The 22,810-nt window shown below is 47.8% G+C and overlaps 1 protein-coding gene and 1 long non-coding RNA gene across 2 annotated transcripts in view; one reads left to right on the forward strand and one right to left on the reverse strand.

Annotated features, from left to right (window-relative positions):
- Positions 1-22,155, forward strand: part of fstl4 (follistatin-like 4) — a 34,478-nt gene extending 12,323 nt beyond the window's left edge. The window contains exons 4-16 of the mRNA XM_077740461.1: positions 1,163-1,405; positions 7,574-7,767; positions 8,264-8,372; positions 15,694-15,860; positions 16,465-16,585; positions 17,007-17,168; positions 17,876-18,010; positions 18,137-18,163; positions 18,357-18,475; positions 18,864-19,013; positions 19,162-19,269; positions 20,373-20,482; positions 20,582-22,155. Coding sequence (XP_077596587.1) covers positions 1,163-1,405; positions 7,574-7,767; positions 8,264-8,372; positions 15,694-15,860; positions 16,465-16,585; positions 17,007-17,168; positions 17,876-18,010; positions 18,137-18,163; positions 18,357-18,475; positions 18,864-19,013; positions 19,162-19,269; positions 20,373-20,482; positions 20,582-21,260 — 2,324 coding nt within the window. The 3' untranslated portion in view covers positions 21,261-22,155. The remainder of the gene's footprint in view (positions 1-1,162; positions 1,406-7,573; positions 7,768-8,263; positions 8,373-15,693; positions 15,861-16,464; positions 16,586-17,006; positions 17,169-17,875; positions 18,011-18,136; positions 18,164-18,356; positions 18,476-18,863; positions 19,014-19,161; positions 19,270-20,372; positions 20,483-20,581) is intronic.
- On the reverse strand, positions 14,057-19,610 carry LOC144212512 (uncharacterized). Its single transcript, XR_013329778.1, has 9 exons — positions 18,852-19,610; positions 18,188-18,285; positions 17,277-17,340; positions 17,000-17,161; positions 16,206-16,315; positions 15,636-15,845; positions 15,444-15,572; positions 15,130-15,364; positions 14,057-14,566 (listed from the first exon to the last, which is right to left on the reverse strand). It is a non-coding gene; the product is annotated as an uncharacterized LOC144212512 (long non-coding RNA).
- Positions 22,156-22,810: the final 655 nt, after the last annotated feature.

Genomic DNA, 22,810 nt, shown 5'->3' on the forward strand with positions numbered 1-22,810 from the left:
CTGTGTGCAAAGGGGCTGTCACTTGAATGATAGGCCAGCCACGGCGCCCATGAATTATTCAGGGCCTTTCATTCCGAAGGCTCCTTCTTCTGACCGTCTCCTCGCCGTACGCCGTCAGCCAGGAGGTCGCCCATGGGATGAATGGCCCGTCTTTAAGACGGGGATTTAGTCGGGACGTTTAAAAAGTAGCCGTTGAAATACAAAGCAGAAAGGCGAAAGGATTATCCCGAGCCCGAGCTCACGTTGGTTTGGCAGAAGGCCAAACGTCACGTCCAAAGTACGTTTGTCCGACGTTCCCAGGCCGCCGCCGCCGCCACCGCGCGTGTGGACGTCTCGCGGCGTTATTGGAAAATCGAAGGGACGTAGTTAGCCATTGATGCCAGGAGCTTTATCATTTCTTGTTGTTTTTTCGGGAAGGCCCGCAAACTCTACAAATAGGAATTGACTCTATCAATGTGTGTGTGTGTGTGTGTGTGTGTGTGTGTGTGTGTGTGTGTGTGTGTGTGTGTGTGTGTGTGTGTGTGAAACAAAGGAATAAGTCTGGCGTTTATCTCCCGTCCGTGTTAGCCAATGGCGCTGACATGCGGCTAATGCGTCCTGGCTAATCGCATGCGAAAGTGATTTTGTCTGTATAATGTCTAGTGAAAGAGGTCCCTCCGGACACGTTAGTGGCTATTGTAATATTTCATGTACTGTATCGGGGAGCGCATGAAAAGACGCAGCTGAGCTGACTTGTAATCATGGCCTGCCTCAACTGCCAAGATCTGCATTGTCTTTTCTTATCCAAATGTGGATGGCGGGCGGGCAAGCGGGCCAGCGGGCCAGCGGGCGAGCGGGCGGCTAATGTTTGCCCTTTTTTTTTTTGCCTCTCGTAAAAGATTAAGCATGACACATGGCTGCACCAGATTGAGAATTCTAACCCGGGGAACCCCACACATGTATTTTGGGCTCTCTTTACATTTTCAAGCTTTGCCTGCTTTTCACAGTGTGTACTCGCCATCCCAGCTTCCCGTAGACTTATATGACATTGTTTGACCTTTGTGAACCCCCCCCGCCCCCAAAATCTAATGTACTTTATTATCACGAGTAGTATCATTTTGGTCATTGTATTTTCCCGGATTGAATTTCAAACGAATAACGAGCGGCGTCCTTTCTCTTCCAGCCCTCTCCCAACCCGACGGCGGTCCCTGCCGGAGGACGTACTGCGGGCGCGGGCGCCAGTGCGCGCTGTCGGCGGCGAGCGGTCGCGCCCAGTGCGTGTGCCAGGACCGGTGCCGTCCCTCCTTTGTGCCCGTTTGCGGCTCGGACGGACGCTTCTACCGGAACCACTGCCGGCTCTACCGCGCCGCCTGCGCCGAGCGCCGGGCCATCCGAGCCCTCCGCACCAAGGACTGCTTCTTCAAAGGTACGTTGTTATTTTTTTTTGTTTTGGATTGATTTGAATGTTGCCATGGGCCCAATTCAAATGCCCCGCTATTCAATCCAATTGATTGTTGAAGTGGGACGGCCACTTTGGTTCCGTTAGCATTGCCTGAAGTCGCGTCGGGATCCAAATAGTTTAGTGGCGATCCCAGTTGGAGTCAAACGCTGGAAAATGTTCTGCTGCTCAGATATTTCCTTCCTTCCTTCCAAATTCTTTTCTGTGGTTTCTGGCCGGCGGGCTTTTGCGCCTCGACGGCGCATCCATCCCCCGTCGAGTCTTTTTTAATTACCCGCGTTGCAAAAAATAGCGGCGGCTGACAGTAGCGTTTGGAACCCATTTTTCTTCTTCTTCCTCTTTTTTTTTTTTTTTTTTTCAAGCCGCTTCGGCGAGTGCTTTCCGACGAGCCCGAATGGAGTCGGCGCACTTGAAAAGCTTTTTGACTGCCATTGGATACGGAAAAACATTTGCGCGCAAACAAAACAAGGCCTTGTTTGAGTCTGGAGTGCCTGCCTGCCGTCCTGCCGTCCTGCCTGTGCCGTTATTGGAGATCAAACAATCCAAATTGTTTTTAAAAAAAAAACTACGACAAATTTCCCAGCCGAGAGGTCGACTTTGTCGCCAGGGAAACGGCGGAGAGCACAAAAGCCTTCTTGTTTCTTCCCACCAATCGAAAAATCTCTTCCGAGGCGTCCGTCCCATCTGAAAGCGCCAACTTGGTCAGAAAGTAGACATTATTTGAGCGGCAATCCTACCTTAACTCTATTCCATTCCATTCTATCGGTTTGTATTTTTGCCGCCACCGACAGCGCTGGGATAAACCTTGATTGAAATGGATGGCACGTCTGCCGGCGATACGCTCATTGAAATTCGCGCCGGAAGAACCAGCGGACGCCAACGTCTGTCATGGTCTCGGTCGGGAAGGGCGGCGAGCGTTCCTTTTTAGGCCGGCCGTCGTGGGAAAAGTGGATTTTGCAAAGCTGGGGCGCCGCCGCCGCCGTTGACACGGCGTCAAAGTGGGCTTTATCCCAGCTCGAGGTGACAAGCCAGTTAGCGGCGTGCGTTTAAATCTCCTTTTCCAGGTCAGATTGAAATATATTTTCTAATCCCCTCAAGGTGAGGACGCGTCAATAGACAAACCGCAGCTTTTCCGCCGGCTCACACGCGCCATCGTGGCCACCGTTTTAATCGCCGCGTTAAGCCGGGAGGGATCCCCGGCGGGCCGGCGCCGCCGCCGCCGCCGCGCATAGCTCAACCACATTAGCCGCGTGGCGTTAGCCGGACCGCCGAGAACGACGGCGGTGGCGGCCAATCGAGAGAGGGAGGAAAGAAAAGAAAAGGAGCTCTCCACGCACCAGAACACAGTCGGTGGGCGCCGCCTAATATTTCCCAAACAAGCTAATTGACTTGCGCGCTTTGCCACGGCGGGGAAGCGCTGGAGTCTCGCTCGTTATGCTGGCGCTACGTGATTGCGTTTTACTTTAAAGCTGGGTTCAAACGCTAAACAAAAACAACAACAAAAAACAAGCTTTAGCAATCCCAGCTTATTTGGCTCTGGGCTTCTATTTTTCTTGTTTTATTGGAGGAGAAATGTCAGCGTAAACAATCCCAAGTCCCTCCAACCCCAGCGGAATCCTTTCAAGCAAGCGGCCGTCTCCGTCATTGCGTCCGCTTTAGGCGGCGTGGCGCCTCTGCTTTGACTTTCAAATTTGGATGGAAACGCGGACGCCACTCAGTCAATTTCGCTTGACTCGCGGCCACCACCCGAAAGCCGCGGCGTGGCCAATTTGACCGCTTTCACGGGGATGGTCGCTCCAAACGCCGGCTGGCCAGCGGCGGTGGCGGCGGCGGCGCGCTTCTTAATAAAGCCGCTCGGCGCCAGCCGGAAGACGCTCAAAAGTGTCCACGCTTTTTTCCTCATTTGACCCCAGGCTGGGAAATCGTAGCATGCGGGCGCCGCGGCCCGTCAAAAAATCCAAAAGAGCATTTTTGGGAACACGTGCTCCTCGTTTATGTGGCCGCCATCTTGGAAGCCAGATTTCACATCCAATGAATTCAACGTAGACGTCGCTAAAACCTAAGTTGTCTCGTCGTTTGTGGAGAAAGGCTGACCAGAAAAAAATGGTATATACGTCTGGGCCCCCCCCCCAGCGCTAATTTGATGGCGGCGCCGGCCGGCCCGCCGCTGATTAAAAAGCATCGGTGGCGGCTGATTAATCACGGCTGTCTTTTCTGATTGAACGGCCATCGGAGTGGTCGCCGGCCGCTTTTCTGCGCCCCTCTCCAATTTCCACCACTTGATTAGGGACCAGCGTGCCACTCGGGGAAGGGTGGGATCAAAACCGGCGCTGTACTTGGACGCCGCTCGCTCGTCCCCAGAAAACAATGAACGGTTGTGAATGGCAAAAAATGGCAGATCATAAAAAAAGAAGACTTATATTCATGACTTATTCAGTGCGCGGCGCCGCGGTAACAACTGCAAACAAGCCCGTGAAAATGCCCATGCATCATTTATGACGCAAAAACTTGCCAGTCGCTATGCCAGACAAATGTCAATTGCATCTCTTCCTTTTAATTCGTCGGCGTCGACAGGTCCACGCTGACCTTTGACTGCCCTTCAAGGCCATAGACTTCCAAATATCGGCACCGCGGGGCCATGGATGGAGAAACTATTAGTCCTATTTTGTCAACTAGCTAGAAATGCTAACTTGTATTTGACTGCACAGTGCAGGCTATATCGTCCGCTTTGTAGAGGATGTTGACACCTACGAGACGGTGGGAAGGAAGGAAGGAAGCAAGGAAGGAAGGAAGGAAGGAAAGAAGGAAGGTGGGCGGATCGATAAGCCGCCGAAAGAAAGCTTCAACGTACACGTTGACCTTTGACGAGATCCATAGCAGACGGCGGGCGGGCGGGCGGGATTAATAGCATCCGTTTCCAGGCCGCCCGTATTGCTTTATTTACATGATTTCAAGGTGGCGTTGCGACTTTATCACCCTCCGAAAAAATCCAATCTTTGTTTCCCCAAAAATCAAGCGTGCGCGGTTTGTCTCTATTGAATTGGTCTTGGCGGGTTAGAATCTGTGCGTCTTTGTTCTCTGGCTGGCTTTTTTTTTATTTATTTTTTTTAATCAAGTGAAAAAGGCGACAGGCGGGAGGAAAGAATTCCACTTGGCAGGAGTGTCCGTCCCGCTGTTAACACACAATGGTGGCACATGTTATGTTATTAATGACTTTGATTGGCTTGTCATCTTTGTGGCGGCTCCTTTTATACTTGACGTCTTTTTTAAAATGCCTTTGAGCGCCTCCAATACGGCTTTTTTTAGCAGTCTGTGACGCCGCTAGCGGATGCTGGCGAAGGCGGCCACGGATCCCCAAAAAGCAAACAAAAACAAAAGCTGCCTCCAGCGGCGGCCCAAATTTGCCAAACCGCCGTTATGATTTTTTTCAATGTCCCTAACCTTGAACGATAAGCACTTTTCTTTTCAATTTCCTAAAGCGTGTGTGTGTGTGTTTGGGTTTGGCGTTTCCCAAAGCGACCACTAGTTAGAGCCTATTTTTAGGGTTGGGCGGCGGCCTCCCTCATCAATCTCCCCTACAGAAAGTGTAGCGTAATGTGTCACGTTGCCCTTGGCTCCCGTTATTAGCCACCTCCGGGGGGGGACGCCTCTATTTGCATCGCCGCTGACTCTAATTCCAGGACCCGCGGGGAGGAAAGCAGCCACCATCGGCAGCTGCCCGAGCAAAGTTAGCTAGCCACGCGAGTTATTGTTCTTCAGACTTTTTTTTTCCTGTTTTTTTTTTTTTGTTCAGATAAGCCCCGGTGATTTCCTCTGAGGACGCGGGCGTCGCGGATGGATGCCACTGACCCCTTTTTGTTGTTTTTAGCGGCACAGGTGGCGCCAGTGGTCTCTCCCGAGGCCTCCGTTGGCCTCCGCTCGCCGTCTGCTAAAATTGCCGTCTGCGAGGATGTGGTGAAATGAGAAATGCGTGGTTGGCGCTCTATTACGGAGATGGCTTTTCTAATTAATAATATTCCAGCGTGGGAAAAGCGTCCTTTGGCCCGAATTTTGGTCACGCCGCACTTTGCCACAAGGCTCCCTTTTGCAACGGAATGCCACGCTAATAAGAGCGTGCCATGACGGACACACGCATGTAGGCAGGCGGGCGGGCGGGCGGGCGCACCTCGCTTTTTTTTTTTTTTCCGCGGCTAATCCTGGACGTGTTCTGAACACACAAGACGCTCCGTGAGTGAACGGCGCTCGGAGAGCACTCCATTAACCGCCGACTATTAGTAATAAGCAGCTGTAATCTCCACGCCACACACACACGCGGAACCAGGCCATTCATTAATAAGACGTGGCAGACACACACACACACGTGAGGAAATAATGGGGTAGCCCTTTTATTTATTAATTTTTTTTGCTCAGTGTCAACTTCTGTCTAAATGATGGCTTTGGTAGCACTTAGTGGTATCTGGATGCTAAGGAACTAAGTTGGGGAGAAGGGAGGGACTTCATTCTTGTACCTCTTTTCCACACGTTTGTGGCGGTCGTATGCTCCCTTGCCTTCTCTCTCCCTCCCTCCCTCGCGACGTATTACATGTCCACACTGGTTCGGGCCGGTCTAAGGGCAATCCGGCACAGCCCCCCCCCCCCTTCTTTGTGAGGGATGGTCGTCGTCAATCCACCCCCCCCCCCACCCCCTCCACCCGCCGCCACCTAGCACCTTCCTTTTGGGCTTGTTGCCATGGGAACCGGGCAAAGGGACACTTCCCGCTTGGTGCGTGTATCGCTACTCCCGCAATCTCTATAGGGACTATAAATAGAATGGATACCTGGCTCGGGGTGTGTTTGAGGACCGTTGGCAACCACAGCCTTCCGTTTGGCTCGCGTAAACTACTGACATCTCTTTCAGCGAGTTCACGCGTCAATGGCGATGCGCGTCGTGTCCCTGAATTGTTTTGTGGGCGGTGTGCTGTGACGTAAATGGGCCCCATTGTGCCCCACGGGCGGAGAAAAGGGATCCCGTTGCTGAAATCCAGCCCCTTTCCAGGTCACCTTTTCATCATTTGGAAGAGCCCCCGGCAGCCCCTGAGTTGTTAATGAGCCACTCTTAACCGCCATGATGTAATCTCCCGCCTCGGCGTTAAGGCCGCGTCCATTCAGTCGGCTGCCATCAAACGGATTCCATCTGGCCAATGTCGGAATTCCAAATCGAAACGCCGGAATGAAAGAGAATGGGGAAGAAGAACCTTTTCCCCGTGGGCCGCCGTGGGGAATCCTTGCAAAACTCGTAGCGGCCCCGCGCCCGTGGCTTTTGACCGGGGGAGGGGGGCTGTCTCCCTCGACCGAAGCGAAGGCTCGTCCGCCGCCGTCGTGGTGACGGATCCATGCGTTTATTGGAGGCGCTAATTGAAGATGGGAGGGAAAGGGGCGCGTTCATCAATCAGCGTGTCACCTTGTAAATTCCCCAGGCCGCGCCACTCGCCGCGCCACTCGCCACTTGACCTACTTTGAGCGCCGTGATTGTTTTTTTTCTTTCTTTTTCTCCAAAGCCCACGCAGGCACGCACGCAGGCACGCACGTAGATGAGGAAAAAGTCCCATCTTTTGTCAAGCGGTCCACCGTTCATTTGGTCTTTTTGAAAAGTCTATCTGAGGTCAGAGCCGAATGAGCGCGCTCACTTAAGCCACTTTTGAGTTTTTGGTGTGGCGTCAGCAAGATAGTTTCTCGCACTCTTACTTTTGAGCAGCACCACGTCGGCGCATTAATAAAGAAGAAGGAAAAAAAATCATTTTCCCAGTCTAAGTCGAGATGAAAAAAGATCATTTCTCATCGATTTTTTTGAATGCGCCAGTGGTGACGTCGGCGCCAACTCATTTAGCTGCCTTATTTCTTGGCTCGCCAAAAATAATAACTTTTGCCTTTGTTTACATTTGCCGGCAGTTGATTAGCGAGGGCAAAATGAGGGCATTTTGCCCTCGCTAATCCTCTGTTTGCGACGTTAACCACCCACATTTCCTTCCCTTTGCTATTCTGTAAATTCCCCCATTTTTCCATCAAGTCATCGATGGCCCCAAACTCTTTGATTTCCCGCCCTTCTTTCACGTCAGCATAATCCATTGTTTTTGTCTCTTATTGCTTTTATCGCAGGTAGCGCCTGCACCATGTCGGAGTACAACCGTCTGAAAAGCTCGCTGCTGGACATGAAGAGCGAGCCGGGCGACCCCGGGGCCGAACCCGAGCGCCAGAGAGACATGGAGGCCCGGCGACTGCTGGCCGACGCCATGTTCCAGTACCTGGACGTGGACCGGGACGGACGCTTGATTGGCGAGGAACTGGACAAGGTGGGCCACCCATCGACCCATCGACTCCCCCACCCCCACCCCTCCCCCCCGCGCCCTGCATCGCATATTTATTGCCGGCGGTTGGATGAAACGCTATAGGAGGAAGCAATGAACCAACGCTAGCCTGCCGGCCTCCCTCCATCCAGCCCGCCGCAGGCTCTGAAACGCAGAAAGGAAATTTGTCACGTCCCTTTTTAATCCGCCTCCCCGCGTGCACGCCGCCGCCGCCGTAGACAATCAATCGGCGTAGATAAAGCCGGAGCGACGGCGGCCGCGGGACGTGGATGGACCAGCTAATCCGCCCCAATATTGCCTTCACGATGCTTGTTTACATCCTTGTTTGCTCTTCATTTTCGGATTAGCCATCGTTTGTGTTCGCCTAAATGACTTGGTTTTGTGTCTTGGATTTTGTTGCGAAGAAAGCTTCCCAACATGGCCTGCTTTGTAAGGGGCAACCGCTTGGTCTAGGCCTCTCAAGTGTCTTGTGCTTTGTCAGATCTCCGTCAAAGAAGAGCTGCCGCGATGCGGCACGCGAGACCTGCTGCGCTACGACGACTACAACAACGACGGACACCTCAGCCTGCACGAGTTCTACACCGCCTTCCGTAAGTCCACTTTTCTTTGTATGGCGGCGGCGCGTGGCCGAGCCCGGGCGGCCGTCGTTAGTCGCAGACGTGCAAAATGGCCCCCGTGGCCTTTCTTCTTCTGCGCTAGCGCTTCTTATCGCCAATGGTTTGGCCTCCCGGCTCCACAGGGAGCGCGCTAAGCGTCCACTAGAGGAGCCATCAATGGGAACTTCAATACGGATATCTCATGCCATTTTACCCGGACAATTTAGGCAAAAAAGCCTTGCTATACTATGTCGTTTTTTGAAGAAAAAAGCCTTACTATACTATGGGATGACAAGAGCCACGCCGTCTCCGTCCGTCGATGGATTGCGGGATAAAAGAAAACCAAGAGCAGGTCGTCGTCCAGCTAAAGGCGGCCGTCCCGAACCCATTCTGACACGAGCGGGGAACAAATGGCGTATCCGGGGGCGGGCGGGCGGACGGCGCGCATGGCCGAGCAAGGATGTCATGACATTATCTGGGAAATGATGGCGGCCGTTCACTTGGCCACCTTTTTTTCTCTCTCTTTTTTTTCCTCTTCCCCCGCAAGCCAGCGAGCCGGTAATTGAGCATCCGGGGACGCCGGGCGGGAGCCGGGCTAATCAATCGGCGCCGCTCGCCAAAGACGGAGATGGCCAGGAAGATTTGCGCCGGCAAAGGCTTTTTCCCCCCCCTCTCTTCTCCCCCTCCCAAGCCCGCTTCAGCCCAACAGAGACCCATCCCGTTCTCGTTATAGATAAATATTGGTTCCCTCCTTTTAAACGACCTTGAAACATCCGGGAAGGAAAGGATGACACCGCCGAGCATCATCCGTCGGGGGAGCAAATCCACAACGCCTCGTCCCGGAACACCACCGACTCAGAAACCACCGCCACTAATCTAAGTGGAAACCTCGTCAGACGTGATAAAAAGAGCGGCCCCGCGGTCCATATCCTTTCCCAGGACGTGAAAAACGACATAGTATAGTAAGGCTTTTTGATTTAAAAAAACGACATAGTATAGTAAGGCTTTTTACTTCAAAAAACGACATAGTATAGTAAGGCTTTTAGATTCAAAACACAACATAGTATAGTAAGGCTTTTTCTTAAAAAAAAACGACATAGTATAGTAAGGCTTTTTCTTCAAAAAAAACGACATAGTATAGTAAGGCTTTTTCTTCAAAAAAAACGACATAGTATAGTAAGGCTTTTTTCTTCAAAAAACGACATAGTATAGTAAGGCTTTTTTCTTCAAAAAACGACATAGTATAGTAAGGCTTTTTTCTTCAAAAAACGACATAGTATAGTAAGGCTTTTTTCTTCAAAAAACGACATAGTATAGTAAGGCTTTTTTCTTCAAAAAACGACATAGTATAGTAAGGCTTTTTTCTTCGAAAAAACGACATAGTATAGTAAGGCTTTTAGATTCAAAACACAACATAGTATAGTAAGGCTTTTTCTTAAAAAAAAACGACATAGTATAGTAAGGCTTTTTCTTCAAAAAAAAACGACATAGTATAGTAAGGCTTTTTCTTCAAAAAAAACGACATAGTATAGTAAGGCTTTTTTCTTCAAAAAACGACATAGTATAGTAAGGCTTTTTTCTTCAAAAAACGACATAGTATAGTAAGGCTTTTTTCTTCAAAAAACGACATAGTATAGTAAGGCTTTTTTCTTCGAAAAAACGACATAGTATAGTAAGGCTTTTAGATTCAAAACACAACATAGTATAGTAAGGCTTTTTCTTAAAAAAAAACGACATAGTATAGTAAGGCTTTTTCTTCAAAAAAAACGACATAGTATAGTAAGGCTTTTTCTTCAAAAAAAACGACATAGTATAGTAAGGCTTTTTTCTTCAAAAAACGACATAGTATAGTAAGGCTTTTTTCTTCAAAAAACGACATAGTATAGTAAGGCTTTTTTCTTCAAAAAACGACATAGTATAGTAAGGCTTTTTTCTTCGAAAAAACGACATAGTATAGTAAGGCTTTTAGATTCAAAACACAACATAGTATAGTAAGGCTTTTTCTTAAAAAAAAACGACATAGTATAGTAAGGCTTTTTCTTCAAAAAAAACGACATAGTATAGTAAGGCTTTTTCTTCAAAAAAAACGACATAGTATAGTAAGGCTTTTTTCTTCAAAAAACGACATAGTATAGTAAGGCTTTTTTCTTCAAAAAACGACATAGTATAGTAAGGCTTTTTTCTTCAAAAAACGACATAGTATAGTAAGGCTTTTTTCTTCGAAAAAACGACATAGTATAGTAAGGCTTTTAGATTCAAAACACAACATAGTATAGTAAGGCTTTTTCTTAAAAAAAAACGACATAGTATAGTAAGGCTTTTTCTTCAAAAAAAACGACATAGTATAGTAAGGCTTTTTCTTCAAAAAAAACGACATAGTATAGTAAGGCTTTTTTCTTCAAAAAACGACATAGTATAGTAAGGCTTTTTCTTCAAAAAAAACGACATAGTATAGTAAGGCTTTTTTCTTCAAAAAACGACATAGTATAGTAAGGCTTTTTTCTTCAAAAAACGACATAGTATAGTAAGGCTTTTTTATTCAAAAAACGACATAGTATAGTAAGGCTTTTTCTTAAAAAAAAACGACATAGTATAGTAAGGCTTTTTTATTCAAAAAACGACATAGTATAGTAAGGCTTTTTTCTTCGAAAAAACGACATAGTATAGTAAGGCTTTTTGATTCAAAAAAACGACATAGTATAATAAGGCTTTTTTATTCAAAAAAACGACATAGTATAGTAAGGCTTTTTGATTAAAAAAAACGACATAGTATAATAAGGCTTTTTTATTCAAAAAACGACATAGTATAGTAAGGCTTTTTCTTAAAAAAAAAACGACATAGTATAGTAAGGCTTTTTCTTCAAAAAAACGACATAGTATAATAAGGCTTTTTTATTCAAAAAAACGACATAGTATAGTAAGGCTTTTTTATTCAAAAAACGACATAGTATAGTAAGGCTTTTTGATTCAAAAAAACAACATAGTATAGTAAGGCTTTTTTATTCAAAAAACAACATAGTATAGTAAGGCTTTTTACTTCAAAAAACGACATAGTATAGTAAGGCTTTTTGATTCAAAAAAACGACATAGTATAGTAAGGCTTTTTTCTTCGAAAAAAAGACATAGTATAGTAAGGCTTTTTTCTTCGAAAAAACGACATAGTGTAGTAAGGCTTTTTGATTCAAAAAACGACATAGTATAGTAAGGCTTTTTGATAAAAAAAAAACGACATAGTATAGAAAGGCTTTTTTATTCAAAATACGACTTAGTATAGTAAGGCTTTTTCTTCAAAAAAACGACATAGTATAGTAAGGCTTTTTGATTAAAAAAAAAACGACATAGTATAATAAGGCTTTTTTATTCAAAAAACGACATAGTATAGTAAGGCTTTTTCTTAAAAAAAAAACGACATAGTATAGTAAGGCTTTTTTTATTCAAAAAACGACATAGTATAGTAAGGCTTTTTGATTAAAAAAACGACATAGTATAGTAAGGCTTTTTTTATTCAAAAAACGACATAGTATAGTAAGGCTTTTTGATTAAAAAAACGACATAGTATAGTAAGGCTTTTTCTTCAAAAAAAAACGACATAGTATAGTAAGGCTTTTTTATTCAAAAAATGACATAGTATAGTAAGGCTTTTTCTTCAAAAAAACGACATAGTATAGTAAGGCTTTTTTATTCAAAAAACGACATAGTATAGTAAGGCTTTTTTATTCAAAAAACAACATAGTATAGTAAGGCTTTTTTATTCAAAAAACGACATAGTATAGTAAGGCTTTTTCTTCTTCAAAAAAAAACGACATAGTATAGTAAAGCTTTTTTATTCAAAAAACGACATAGTATAGTAAGGCTTTTTCTTAAAAAAAAAACAACATAGTATAGTAATGCTTTTTTTTTCAAAAAACGACATAGTATAGTAAGGCTTTTTTATTCAAAAAACGACATAGTATAGTAAGGCTTTTTTCTTCGAAAAAACGACATAGTATAGTAAGGCTTTTTTATTCAAAAAACGACATAGTATAGTAAGGCTTTTTGATTCAAAAAACGACATAGTATAGTAAGGTTTTTTCTTAAAAAAAACGACATAGTAAAGTAAGGCTTTTTTATTCAAAAAACGACATAGTATAGTAAGGCTTTTTCTTCAAAAAAACGACATAGTATAATAAGGCCTTTTTATTCCAAAAACGACATAGTATAGTAAGGCTTTTTCTTTAAAAAAAAAAACGACATAGTATAGTAAGGCTTTTTTTATTCAAAAAACGACATAGTATAGTAAGGCTTTTTGATTAAAATAACGACATAGTATAGTAAGGCTTTTTCTTCAAAAAAAACGACATAGTATAGTAAGGCTTTTTTATTCAAAAAATGACACAGTATAGTAAGGCTTTTTCTTAAAAAAAACGACATAGTATAGTAAGGCTTTTTTATTCAAAAAACGACATAGTATAGTAAGGCTTTTTCTTAAAAAAAACGACATAGTATAGTAAGGCTTTTTTATTCAAAAATCGACATAGTATAGTAAGGCTTTTTTATTCAAAAAACAACATAGTATAGTAAGGCTTTTTTATTCAAAAAACGACATAGTATAGTAAGGCTTTTTGATTAAAATAACGACATAGTATAGTAAGGCTTTTTCTTCAAAAAAAAACGACATAGTATAGTAAGGCTTTTTTATTCAAAAAATGACATAGTATAGTAAGGCTTTTTCTTAAAAAAAACGACATAGTATAGTAAGGCTTTTTTATTCAAAAAACGACATAGTATAGTAAGGCTTTTTCTTAAAAAAAACGACATAGTATAGTAAGGCTTTTTTATTCAAAAATCGACATAGTATAGTAAGGCTTTTTTATTCAAAAAACAACATAGTATAGTAAGGCTTTTTTATTCAAAAAACGACATAGTATAGTAAGGCTTTATGATTCAAAAAAAACGACATAGTATAGTAAGGCTTTTTTATTCAAAAAACGACTTAGTATAGTAAGGCTTTTTCTTCAAAAAAAACGACATAGTACAGTACAGTAAGGCTTTTTGATTCAAAAAAACGACATAGTATAATAAGGCTTTTTTATTCAAAAAACGACATAGTATAGTAAGGCTTTTTCTTCAAAAAAACGACATAGTATAGTAAGGCTTTTTCTTAAAAAAAAAAAACAACATAGTATAGTAAGGCTTTTTCTTCAAAAAAAAAACGACATAGTATAGTAAGGCTTTTTTTACTATACTATGTCTTTTTTTTTTGAAGAAAAAGCCTTACTATACTATGTCATTTTTTGAAGAAAAAAGCCTTACTATACTATGTCGTTTTTTCGAAGAAAAAAGCCTTACTATACTATGTCGTTTTTTCGAAGAAAAAAGCCTTACTATACTATGTCGTTTTTTCGAAGAAAAAAGCCTTACTATACTATGTCGTTTTTTGAATAAAAAAGCCTTACTATACTATGTCGTTTTTTTTTAAAGAAAAAGCCCTAACATACTATGTCGTTTTTTCGAAGAAAAAAGCCTTACTATACTATGTTGTTTTTTCGAAGAAAAAATCCTTACTATACTATGTCGTTTTTTTGAAGAAAAAAGCCTTACTATACTTTGTCATTTTTTGAATCAAAAAGCCTTACTATACTATGTCGTTTTTTTTTTTTAAATAAAAGCCTTACTCTACTTAGTATAGTAAGGCTTTTTCTTCAAAAAAATGACATAGTATACTAAGGCCTTTTCTTCAAAAAAACGACATAGTATAGTAAGGCATTTTGATTCAAAAAATGACATAGTATAGTAAGGCTTTTTCTTAAAAAAGAACGGCATAGCATAGTAAGGCCTTTTCTTCAAAAAAACGACATAGTATAGTAAGGCTTTTTGATAAAAAAAAAATGACATAGTATGGTAAGCCTTTTTTTGTTTCCATATATTTGCAGTGAAGATCTTCAAATGCTGACATAGGAAAGTGTAGCTACTTGGTAGCATAGTGGTTAGCTCACCCGTCTCTCGTCTGGGAGACCCGGGTTCAATTCCCGGTTCGGACACTTTTTCCCTTAGTCGTTTCTGTGGACTTGTACTCAAGACACTGAAATGCTGACGTAGGAAAGTGTAGCCACTTGGTTGGCGCAGAGGTTAGTGCACTGGACTCCCGCCGGGGAGACCTGGGTTCGCTTCCCGCTGTCGCCCTTTGGCTGATCACCGAACCAAGTGGTCTGGAAAATGGAATAAGAAGAAGAGAAAAAAAAAGAGAAAAACTTTTTAATTTTTATTAAACACTTAGTCATACTTTTCAGCAAAAGGTTATATTCCGAACTGCCTTCGGCAGTTCGGAAGACACTTGATGGACCTGTATGTGCGAAAGGCGTTCTCGGGTCGGCCTTCGGCCGACCCTCGACCGCTTGCTTGGTCAGTGAACCGCCGACACCGGGAAGCGAACTCACGTTCTCTCGGTGCAAAGGCGAGTGTGCAACCCACAACACCAACTCGTGCCCCACTTATACAAGGGTGTTGAAACGTTTTATCCAAGGAAATGGGGTGAAACACTTAGTCATTTTTTGGACAAAATGCTTCATCCACCATTGAATACTTATACTTATACACTTAAACACTTAGATATTTTAACTTATTCTTTTAACTGAATAATATTGGGAAAATCTTTGCCTGCACTGGGATTTGAACCAACAACCACAGATGTGGGAGACGGATGACTTAGCCACTGGGCCACCACCCTGTGGGAGAAAGCAGTAGTACTTGTACTTTTACCCCTTTCATTTACCTGAATAATAGTGGAAAAATCTTTGCAGGCACTGGGACTTGAACCCAGGACCACAGAAGTGGGAGACTGATGACTTATCCACTGGGCCACCACCCTGTGAGAGAAAGCAGTAGTACTTGTACTTTTACCTCTTTCAATTACCTGAATAATATTGGGAAAATTTTTGCCTGCACTGGGATTTGAACCACCAACCACAGATATGGGAGACTGATGACTTAGCCACTGGGCCACCACCCTGTGGGAGAAAGCAGTAGTACTTGTAATTTTACCTTGTTCATTTACCTGAATAATAGTGTGAAAATCTTTGCACGCACCGGGACTTGAACCCAGGACCACAGAGGTGGCAGACTGGTGACTTATCCACTGGGCCACCATTTCACAGGATTGGGGAGTAGTATCTGTTGTTTTGTCTCCAGATCATACTTAGGACTCGGCATTAGGACCTGAGGGAGAAAAGTTTGGCGTTGAAAAAGTTAGCAGTTAGTCGAATGTTTTCTTTTTCTCACCCTTTTCTCTCCCCCACGGTCACTTGGATTGGTCACTCGGATTGGTCGTCGGCGGCAGAGGTGGTCCGGCTGAGCCTGGCGGAGGAGCGACGCGTGAGCGTCTCGTCGGTGACGGTGGGCCTGAGCGCCGTGCTGACCTGCGGCGTTCAGGGGACGCTGCGCCCCCCCATCATCTGGAAGAGGAACGGCGTGGTGCTCAACTTCTTGGACCTGGAAGACATCAACGTAAGTGGGCTTTTGACAATTTGGCTTCTCTTATTTTCCCCATGAATAATGTATTTTCATTTCATTAGCGCGGAAGGACTTGGATTTGCATGTAAGTGGCGGCGATGGCGGCGGCGGCGTGATGAACAGGAAAAAGCATCTTCTTTTTTATCATGCCGCTGGCCCGCTGACACTTTAATGGCAAAAGAACAAGTCTTTGATAAGAAATTTGAATGTGATTATTTGACGAGGTCGTCGTCGGGCGGCACAAAAGCCACGCCGGCCGGAGCCAAATAACCGCGCCGAGATGCCGCGGGCCGTCATTTGCCGCCGAATACATTTTGATGAAATAAAAGGTTGACATACCATTACAAGTCAGCCATTTTCATTTGGCGGCCAACGGGAACGCATTAGCCCGCTTCCCTCCCTCCCTCCCTCACAGTCAAAACGGGATGGACAATCTCTTTTCTGCTCATCTGGAAGACAAAGAAAAAAAACACCATTTGGAAACATGAATTGGCGTTGAGCTTTAAGAACATGCAGTCCAACTCCCAAGTTGGATCCTTCCTCCCTTAACTCATTTGTCCCCCCCCCCCCCCCCCCCCTCGTTGTTTGTGTTTGGTAGGACTTTGGAGACGACGGCTCGCTGTACATCACCAAGGTGACGACCATCCACATGGGCAACTACACGTGCCACGCCTACGGCTACGAAGACCTCCGCCAGACGCACGTGCTGCAGGTCAACGGTCAGTCTTTCTCCAATCCCCCCCGTGAGGCCCCTCGGAGGTCTGGAAGTTTTGTCGGTGCCTTCCCAAATGCGCTGCGGCCATTTTTTCTGGGCTTATTAGAGTTGACTGGGATGGATGCCAAAGCTATATTCACCCCCCCCCCCCCCCCCCTCCCCAAAATAAGAGGCAGAATTTGGTCTGGCTGTGAGGTGCTTTTGCAAAGCGGAGGTGTCTTTCATCCTCCACATCCTCTCACAAGATTTTTTTTTCCCCCGGGCGGCGTCGACCAGTCCAACATCTTATTGGTGCAGCCGCCACTAAGCCGCCCCCCCCCCCCCGAGCGGTGGGCCGTGAGGATTCATCCCGAGTAATTCCACGTCGCCGGCGGTCTTGACGCTCCCGTCTCTTTGTTTTCTTTTGTTTTTTTCGTACCCGGCAGTCCCTCCGGTGATCCTGGTGTACCCGGAGACGCAGGCCCAGGAGCCCGGCGTGTCGGCCAGCCTGCGTTGCCGCGCCGACGGCATCCCAGACCCAAAGCTGCTGTGGTTGAAGAACGGCGCCGAGCTGCAGCCGCGTTCCGCCAACCAGCTCTCTCTTAAAGGTGAGCCAGAAAGAAAAGAAGAGTGTAAAGTAAGGCTTTTTTCTTTAAAAATTCTGGCATCCTGGCTTGGAATCTCAGTCTGTTTTTACAAAATAAATGCTGGCTTACACATAGCTAAACGGCAAGGACGGCCATCGACGGTGACGGCTTGCTGAATCCTTCCTGCGTGGTCCTGGGAAGAGTGTTAGAAAGGCATTTGTTAAAAAGTCAAAAGATGGAAACGGCAAATATGACACACAGACAGAAACGGTAACGTTTGTAGACAAACGGGGAAAATTGGAGGTCCTTCCAACGAAAAAGGTTCAGCGGGAATGGCCCGGCAAACATTTTCAGACACCTTGTAGTATTGATGTGGATGTCTTGTCGTGATATAGTATCACCACAGCGAGCTGAAGATGATTTGTCATCCGCTACGACTGGAGCTTTTTCCCAAAGCAGGGAGGCCATTTTTTTTTTCTCTCCCCGGCTCTTTGATGTGAGCAAGACGTGGGATATATCAAAGAGAAGCGGCGCGCTAAGAGCGTGAAAAAGGGAGACGCGCTTCTGTGTGACTTGTTACCACGTAGGGAAGGTGCAAAAGGGCCGCCTTTTCATCTCTGGTCTCTCCGGTCACTTTTCTTTTGGCAAATTTGTTCACATGTAACATTTAAGTGGCCTTTCCTTTCCTTTCCTTTCCTTTCCTTTCCTTTCCTTTTCTTTGCCGGCAGCCAACGGCAGCGAGCTGTTCATCGGCAGCGTCCGCTACGAGGACACGGGCGCCTACACCTGCATCGCCAAGAACGAGGTGGGCGTGGACGAGGACATCTCGTCGCTCTTCGTGGAGGATTCGGCCAAGAAAACGCGTAAGCAAAACCTGGCCGGCCGCTCGCGGCCAAACTGGCCGGCCGCTCGCGGCCAATCTGGCCGCGCCGCTTCTGGACCCGATGACCGACCCATCCGTTCCCTTTTTTTTTTTTTTTGCCTTACAGTTGCCAACATTCTGTGGCGGGAGGAAGGTAAATACACCGGCTTTTTTTTACCTGTTCCAAAAATGCGACGCGCCGACCGTCGGTCCTTTTCCAGCCCGAAGCAGCGGCCGGCACGGGATTGCCATTCTTTGCACTTTGAGGGTGTCGACCTGCACAACAAAAAAAAAAAAAGGAGACGACATTTAAAGCATCTTTTTTCCTTTTTTTTGGTGTTTTTCAGGTCTGAGCGTGGGCAACATGTTCTACGTGTTTTCCGACGAGGGCATCACGCTGCTCCGACCGGGACGCTGCGAGATACGACGGCAAATCCGCCGCTCCGAGAGGATCCTGGCCACCTACGTGAGGGCTCTTTCTTTGGCTTTTGTGGATTCCCCCGGTAAGATGGCGGGTCCCGATCGGCTTCTACCGCGTCCCGGGAGGATTATCCGGGCCCTCACCCTCCCCCCCCCCTCCCTCCGTCTATTTTGAGCGGGGCGGCCGCAAATTGAACGGGATCAGCGGCGCGCTTCCCCGCGGGCCGTACGCCGTGGATAGCCGGGCGGCTAATCCTCGGGGAAGCGGAACAATGGGCCCAGGGTGCTAAAAGTAGCTTGTTCCGTAAAAGGATCGGGCTTCTTTTTTGACGGGGCCGCCCGTCATTGGATTACAGATCGATAGAAAGTCAATAAGGCCGGCGGCGTTAGCCACTTCCCGCTACAAATAGCACTGTTCTTACCCTGGATGGCAGGAGGAGATGTGCCCCAAAGGCGAGGGTCCGGCCCCCCAACGCTGCGTGTGGTCGTCGGCCGTCAACGTGCGAGAGAAGTACGTCTACGCCAGCCAGCCCCTCCAGAGCAGGATCCTGGTGGTGGACATTCAGGCGCAGCGGGTGGTACAGGTGGGTCGGGACGGTCTGGACGGTCGGGACGGTGGTGGTGGTGGGTTTTGGAAGCCGGCGGCCCGGAAACAGAAACGGGAGATTGTTGGTACGTGGCGACGCGGCTCTTCAAAAGCAAATTCTTAACGGCCGCTTGCCTGTTTTGCAGGCCGTGGCCACCGATCCGTTTCCCGTCAAGATGCTCTACGACAAGTCACACGACCAAGTGTGGGTGCTGACGTGGGGGGACATGGAGCGGACGCGCCCCACGCTGCAGGTACGCACGGCCAATAGGAGCCCCCCGACAATAGCGCGCTGGATGCTTTGCCAGGATTTTTTTCTTTTCCTTCTCATTTCAATTACGAATTTGAGTCGAGCTTGACCGGCTCTTCTTGGGGATTCAACCAGGTGACCTTTTACTGGTTTTCAGACGGCCCCGTGTTTAACGCAATTTTTGTCTTTTTGCTAGCGCATTGAAAAACGTCCCTATGACGAGACGCCGCAAAATGATTGATGGTCGAGTGACAGTTGGCATTTTCCCAAATGAAGCTGGTCTGGCAACGTCCGCTCATTGTTGTCATCCGAGGTGGCCAAGACGGACGGCCCGGAAAGGGGAAGAAGGCTTGTTTTAAAAAAAGACCCCCCCCCCCGGGTAGTGTCGGGCTTCTATTTACATCCCAATTTGGAGGCGTCCGCCGTCAGACTGCATAATTACATTCTTTCATTGTTTGCTTAGGCGCACTTGTTGTTTAGAAGTTAGCGCTTGGGGTCTTAAATGAGGCAGAGAATCTTTTTTTCCTTTCTTTTTTAACGACAAAACAATTCTTCTGCGTCTAATTAAAAAAGGAAGGGCGCCAGCGGCGGCGGCGGCTCGCCATAATAATCCCTTCCCTTCCGTTTTTTTTACCCCTCTTCTGGCGGATGACGCTTTTAGTCGAGAAATAAGTTGCTCGCCACCTCTTACGATGGCAGGCTTTGCATTTCGTTTCAAAAAAGGGAAAAAGCACGAGTGACAATCACTACCTGTTTTTAGCCATTCTGATCTTTGGGGGAAAAGCGGCTAAAGTGTTGCCAAAAGGAGCTTAAGGCGAGATAATAGGCCACCAAAGCGCATTACCTCTGGCTATTGTGTCCCGTCACCTCCTCCGGGGTTTTGCGCTGGCTCCTCTGGAATGCCACCTCTGAAGATGTTGCTGGAAAAGAAAGAAAAGTCAGCTATGGGGAGGAGGCGCCGCCGGCTGGCTCAGGCTCCCCTAGACGGAATTGGAGCCACCAGATCCTTCTTCTAAGCGACTTTTTTTTTCTTCCTAGCTACGTTTTGCTTTCCATTTCATCCTTACCAGTGTGGTGTTCCGCGGCTGTTTTTTTTTCCTCTTCCAGGTCATCCCTCAAGCCAGCGTCGGCGAAGTGCACCGGGCCGTCCGCACCTCCTTCCGACGGGTCAGCGACTTCTTCATCCCGCCGACCAACCTGATCATCACCCACGTGAGGTAGGGTCCCGACGGACGAACGTACGGACGTACGGGGCGGCATCGTCGTCGTCGTGTCGCTGACCTTTTCCGCCGTCGTCTCCTCCCGTCCCGCCCAAGGTTCGCCTTGGTCTTCCTCCGCGACGAGCCGGCGCTCCACAAGGTGGACCTGGAGAGCTTCCGGCGCGTCAAGACCGTCAGCCTGAGAGACTACGGCTGCGTGCCGCAGAGCGCCGCCTACACGCACCTGAGCGGCATCTACTTTGTCCAGTGCCGGGACGGCGGCGGACAGCTGATGGTGGACGCCGTGACCGACGCGGTGGTGGGCCCCAACGGCAACGTCAGCGGACGGGCCTTCGTGTCGCCGGACGGGCGCCACGTGGCCTCGGCGGGCCCCGACGGCCGGCTGGCGCTGCAGGGCGTCTCCTTCCGGGGGGAGCTCCTCCTCCGGGGGGAGAGCGCGGGGGGGCCCGTGCTCTCGGACCTGGTCTTCCAGCCGTCCTCGGCCGGGGGATACGAGGCGGCCGCCGTCTCCGACTCCTCCCCGGACCTGCTCTTCCCGCGGCCGTCCACGGGACGGGCCCGGGCGGTGGGCGGCCTGAAGGAGGCGCCGTCCCCCCGGAGCTGGCCCTGGGGGCCGCCCTACCGGGTGCTGGTGTCCAGCGGCCCCTTCGGACGCTACCTCCTGACGCCCTCGGCCTCCTCGCTCTCGGTCCTGGACGGGAAAGAGAAAAGGGCGCACTGTGAGGTGTCGGACGTGACCGGGGGCAACGCGGCCGTCTGGGTGGGCGAGGCGTGAGCCTGGGACTTTGGAAACATTCAAAAGGCCCGGACGGTTGTTTCATGGTGGAATGTGTTGGCTTTTAACGTGAAAACAAACAAAAAACAAACAAACAAACAAACAAAAAATCCCCAGATTGTTGTGAAAGTCCCGTCGGGAGAAAGCGCGAGTGACAGCGCGCGCCGGTGCCCCCGCACCCCCCGCGCGCCTCCCTTCCGTGTTATCACAGCAAGTTAGGTCCCCCAACAGACGGACGGGGGTTACCGCACCACAATCTATGCACAAGGCTCACTTTTTTTTTTTTAAGAGTTCAAGAGAAAAAAAAAAAGGAAAAGCTTTCCCGTGTATTTTCTTTTCTCTCCGTGCGCGTGTCCAACTTGTTCACCAGTGCTAACCACAAATGTCAGTCAATGTCCGCATTTAGTATTTGTGAGTCCTTTTAGACGGTGTGCTATTAGCCCCCTCCCTCCCCCGCCGGGATCGGACGACGGAGCCGGCCAGACGACCTTTTCGGCGACGGAGCCGAGCCCGTCTGGGGCCGCCCGCCGTCGATTTAGGTCCAGTCACTTATGGACTTGGGCTTTGAATAGCCAAGCCGGCTGCATGCGCTCCGCGGAAATGGCTCCCTCTGGCCGGCCCACCCTCCCTCCCTCCAAGCATCTCTATCTCTCCGCCCGGCGGTTTAACGGCTAACGGCGGTGTCAAAGAAAAAAACCCCTCCCACTCGTCGCTGGCTCGCTATCCCAACGGTCGGAACGCCAGTTGTTGTAAAGAATGTGTTTAGGACGCCACCAAAGTGACTGTACAGTTTGTTCCTCTGTCTTTTTCCGTATGCATTTCGTGTCTTCTCCGGTTGAGCAGCCAAATTGTCTTTTGTAAGAAAAAAAGGGAATAAAACAGGCTGAAAAACAAACGGTGCTCCTTTGCTTCACTCTGGACTCGATGGGTCTTCGCCGAAGAGCTACCTAGTGAGGATGCAACGGTGACAAAATGGAGGCTTACCGCGCACTTTGGCCAGCTGGAAGGGCCACGGTAACAAGTCACGGCTCCCGCGTCGCCCGCCGACAGCTGGAGGAAATCATGGGGATTGGGCCTGTTTGCTCGCTGGCGCCGGCTCGAGTGTTTGCACTGCCAGATGAGAACGTGAGCAAGCATCCATTGGGTCGGGTCTCAAGTGGAACGTCGCCGCCACGCCTGAGAGAGATTTGAAAAGGAAAATCAGCTCAATATAACAAGTGGAAGAAATGTGCACAATTGCGTCAGGCCGTGGTTAGATTTTAGCATCGGTCTGCCTCACGTGAGGGATTCTAGCCGGGATTCAAGCCCACGGCTTCAGTCGAGGCTAACCAAAACGTTGGGTCACGGCTATTAGAGCAGCTAAAAGATTCATCTTCTCCGTGACACGTTCATCCCTCAACATTTTCCCTCCCCCCGCTAACGTTTCCCCGGCACGCGGCGCTCCATTTCACCCGGCGAGATGACGGCCATCGTTTTCCATTTGGGACAAGCGGATGCTCTTCTGGGAACATCCGCCGTGGAGAAGAGCGCATCAATCAATGGGGCACATT

The sequence above is a fragment of the Stigmatopora nigra genome, chromosome 19, assembly GCF_051989575.1.
Source record: "Stigmatopora nigra isolate UIUO_SnigA chromosome 19, RoL_Snig_1.1, whole genome shotgun sequence".
Taxonomy (NCBI): domain Eukaryota; kingdom Metazoa; phylum Chordata; class Actinopteri; order Syngnathiformes; family Syngnathidae; genus Stigmatopora; species Stigmatopora nigra.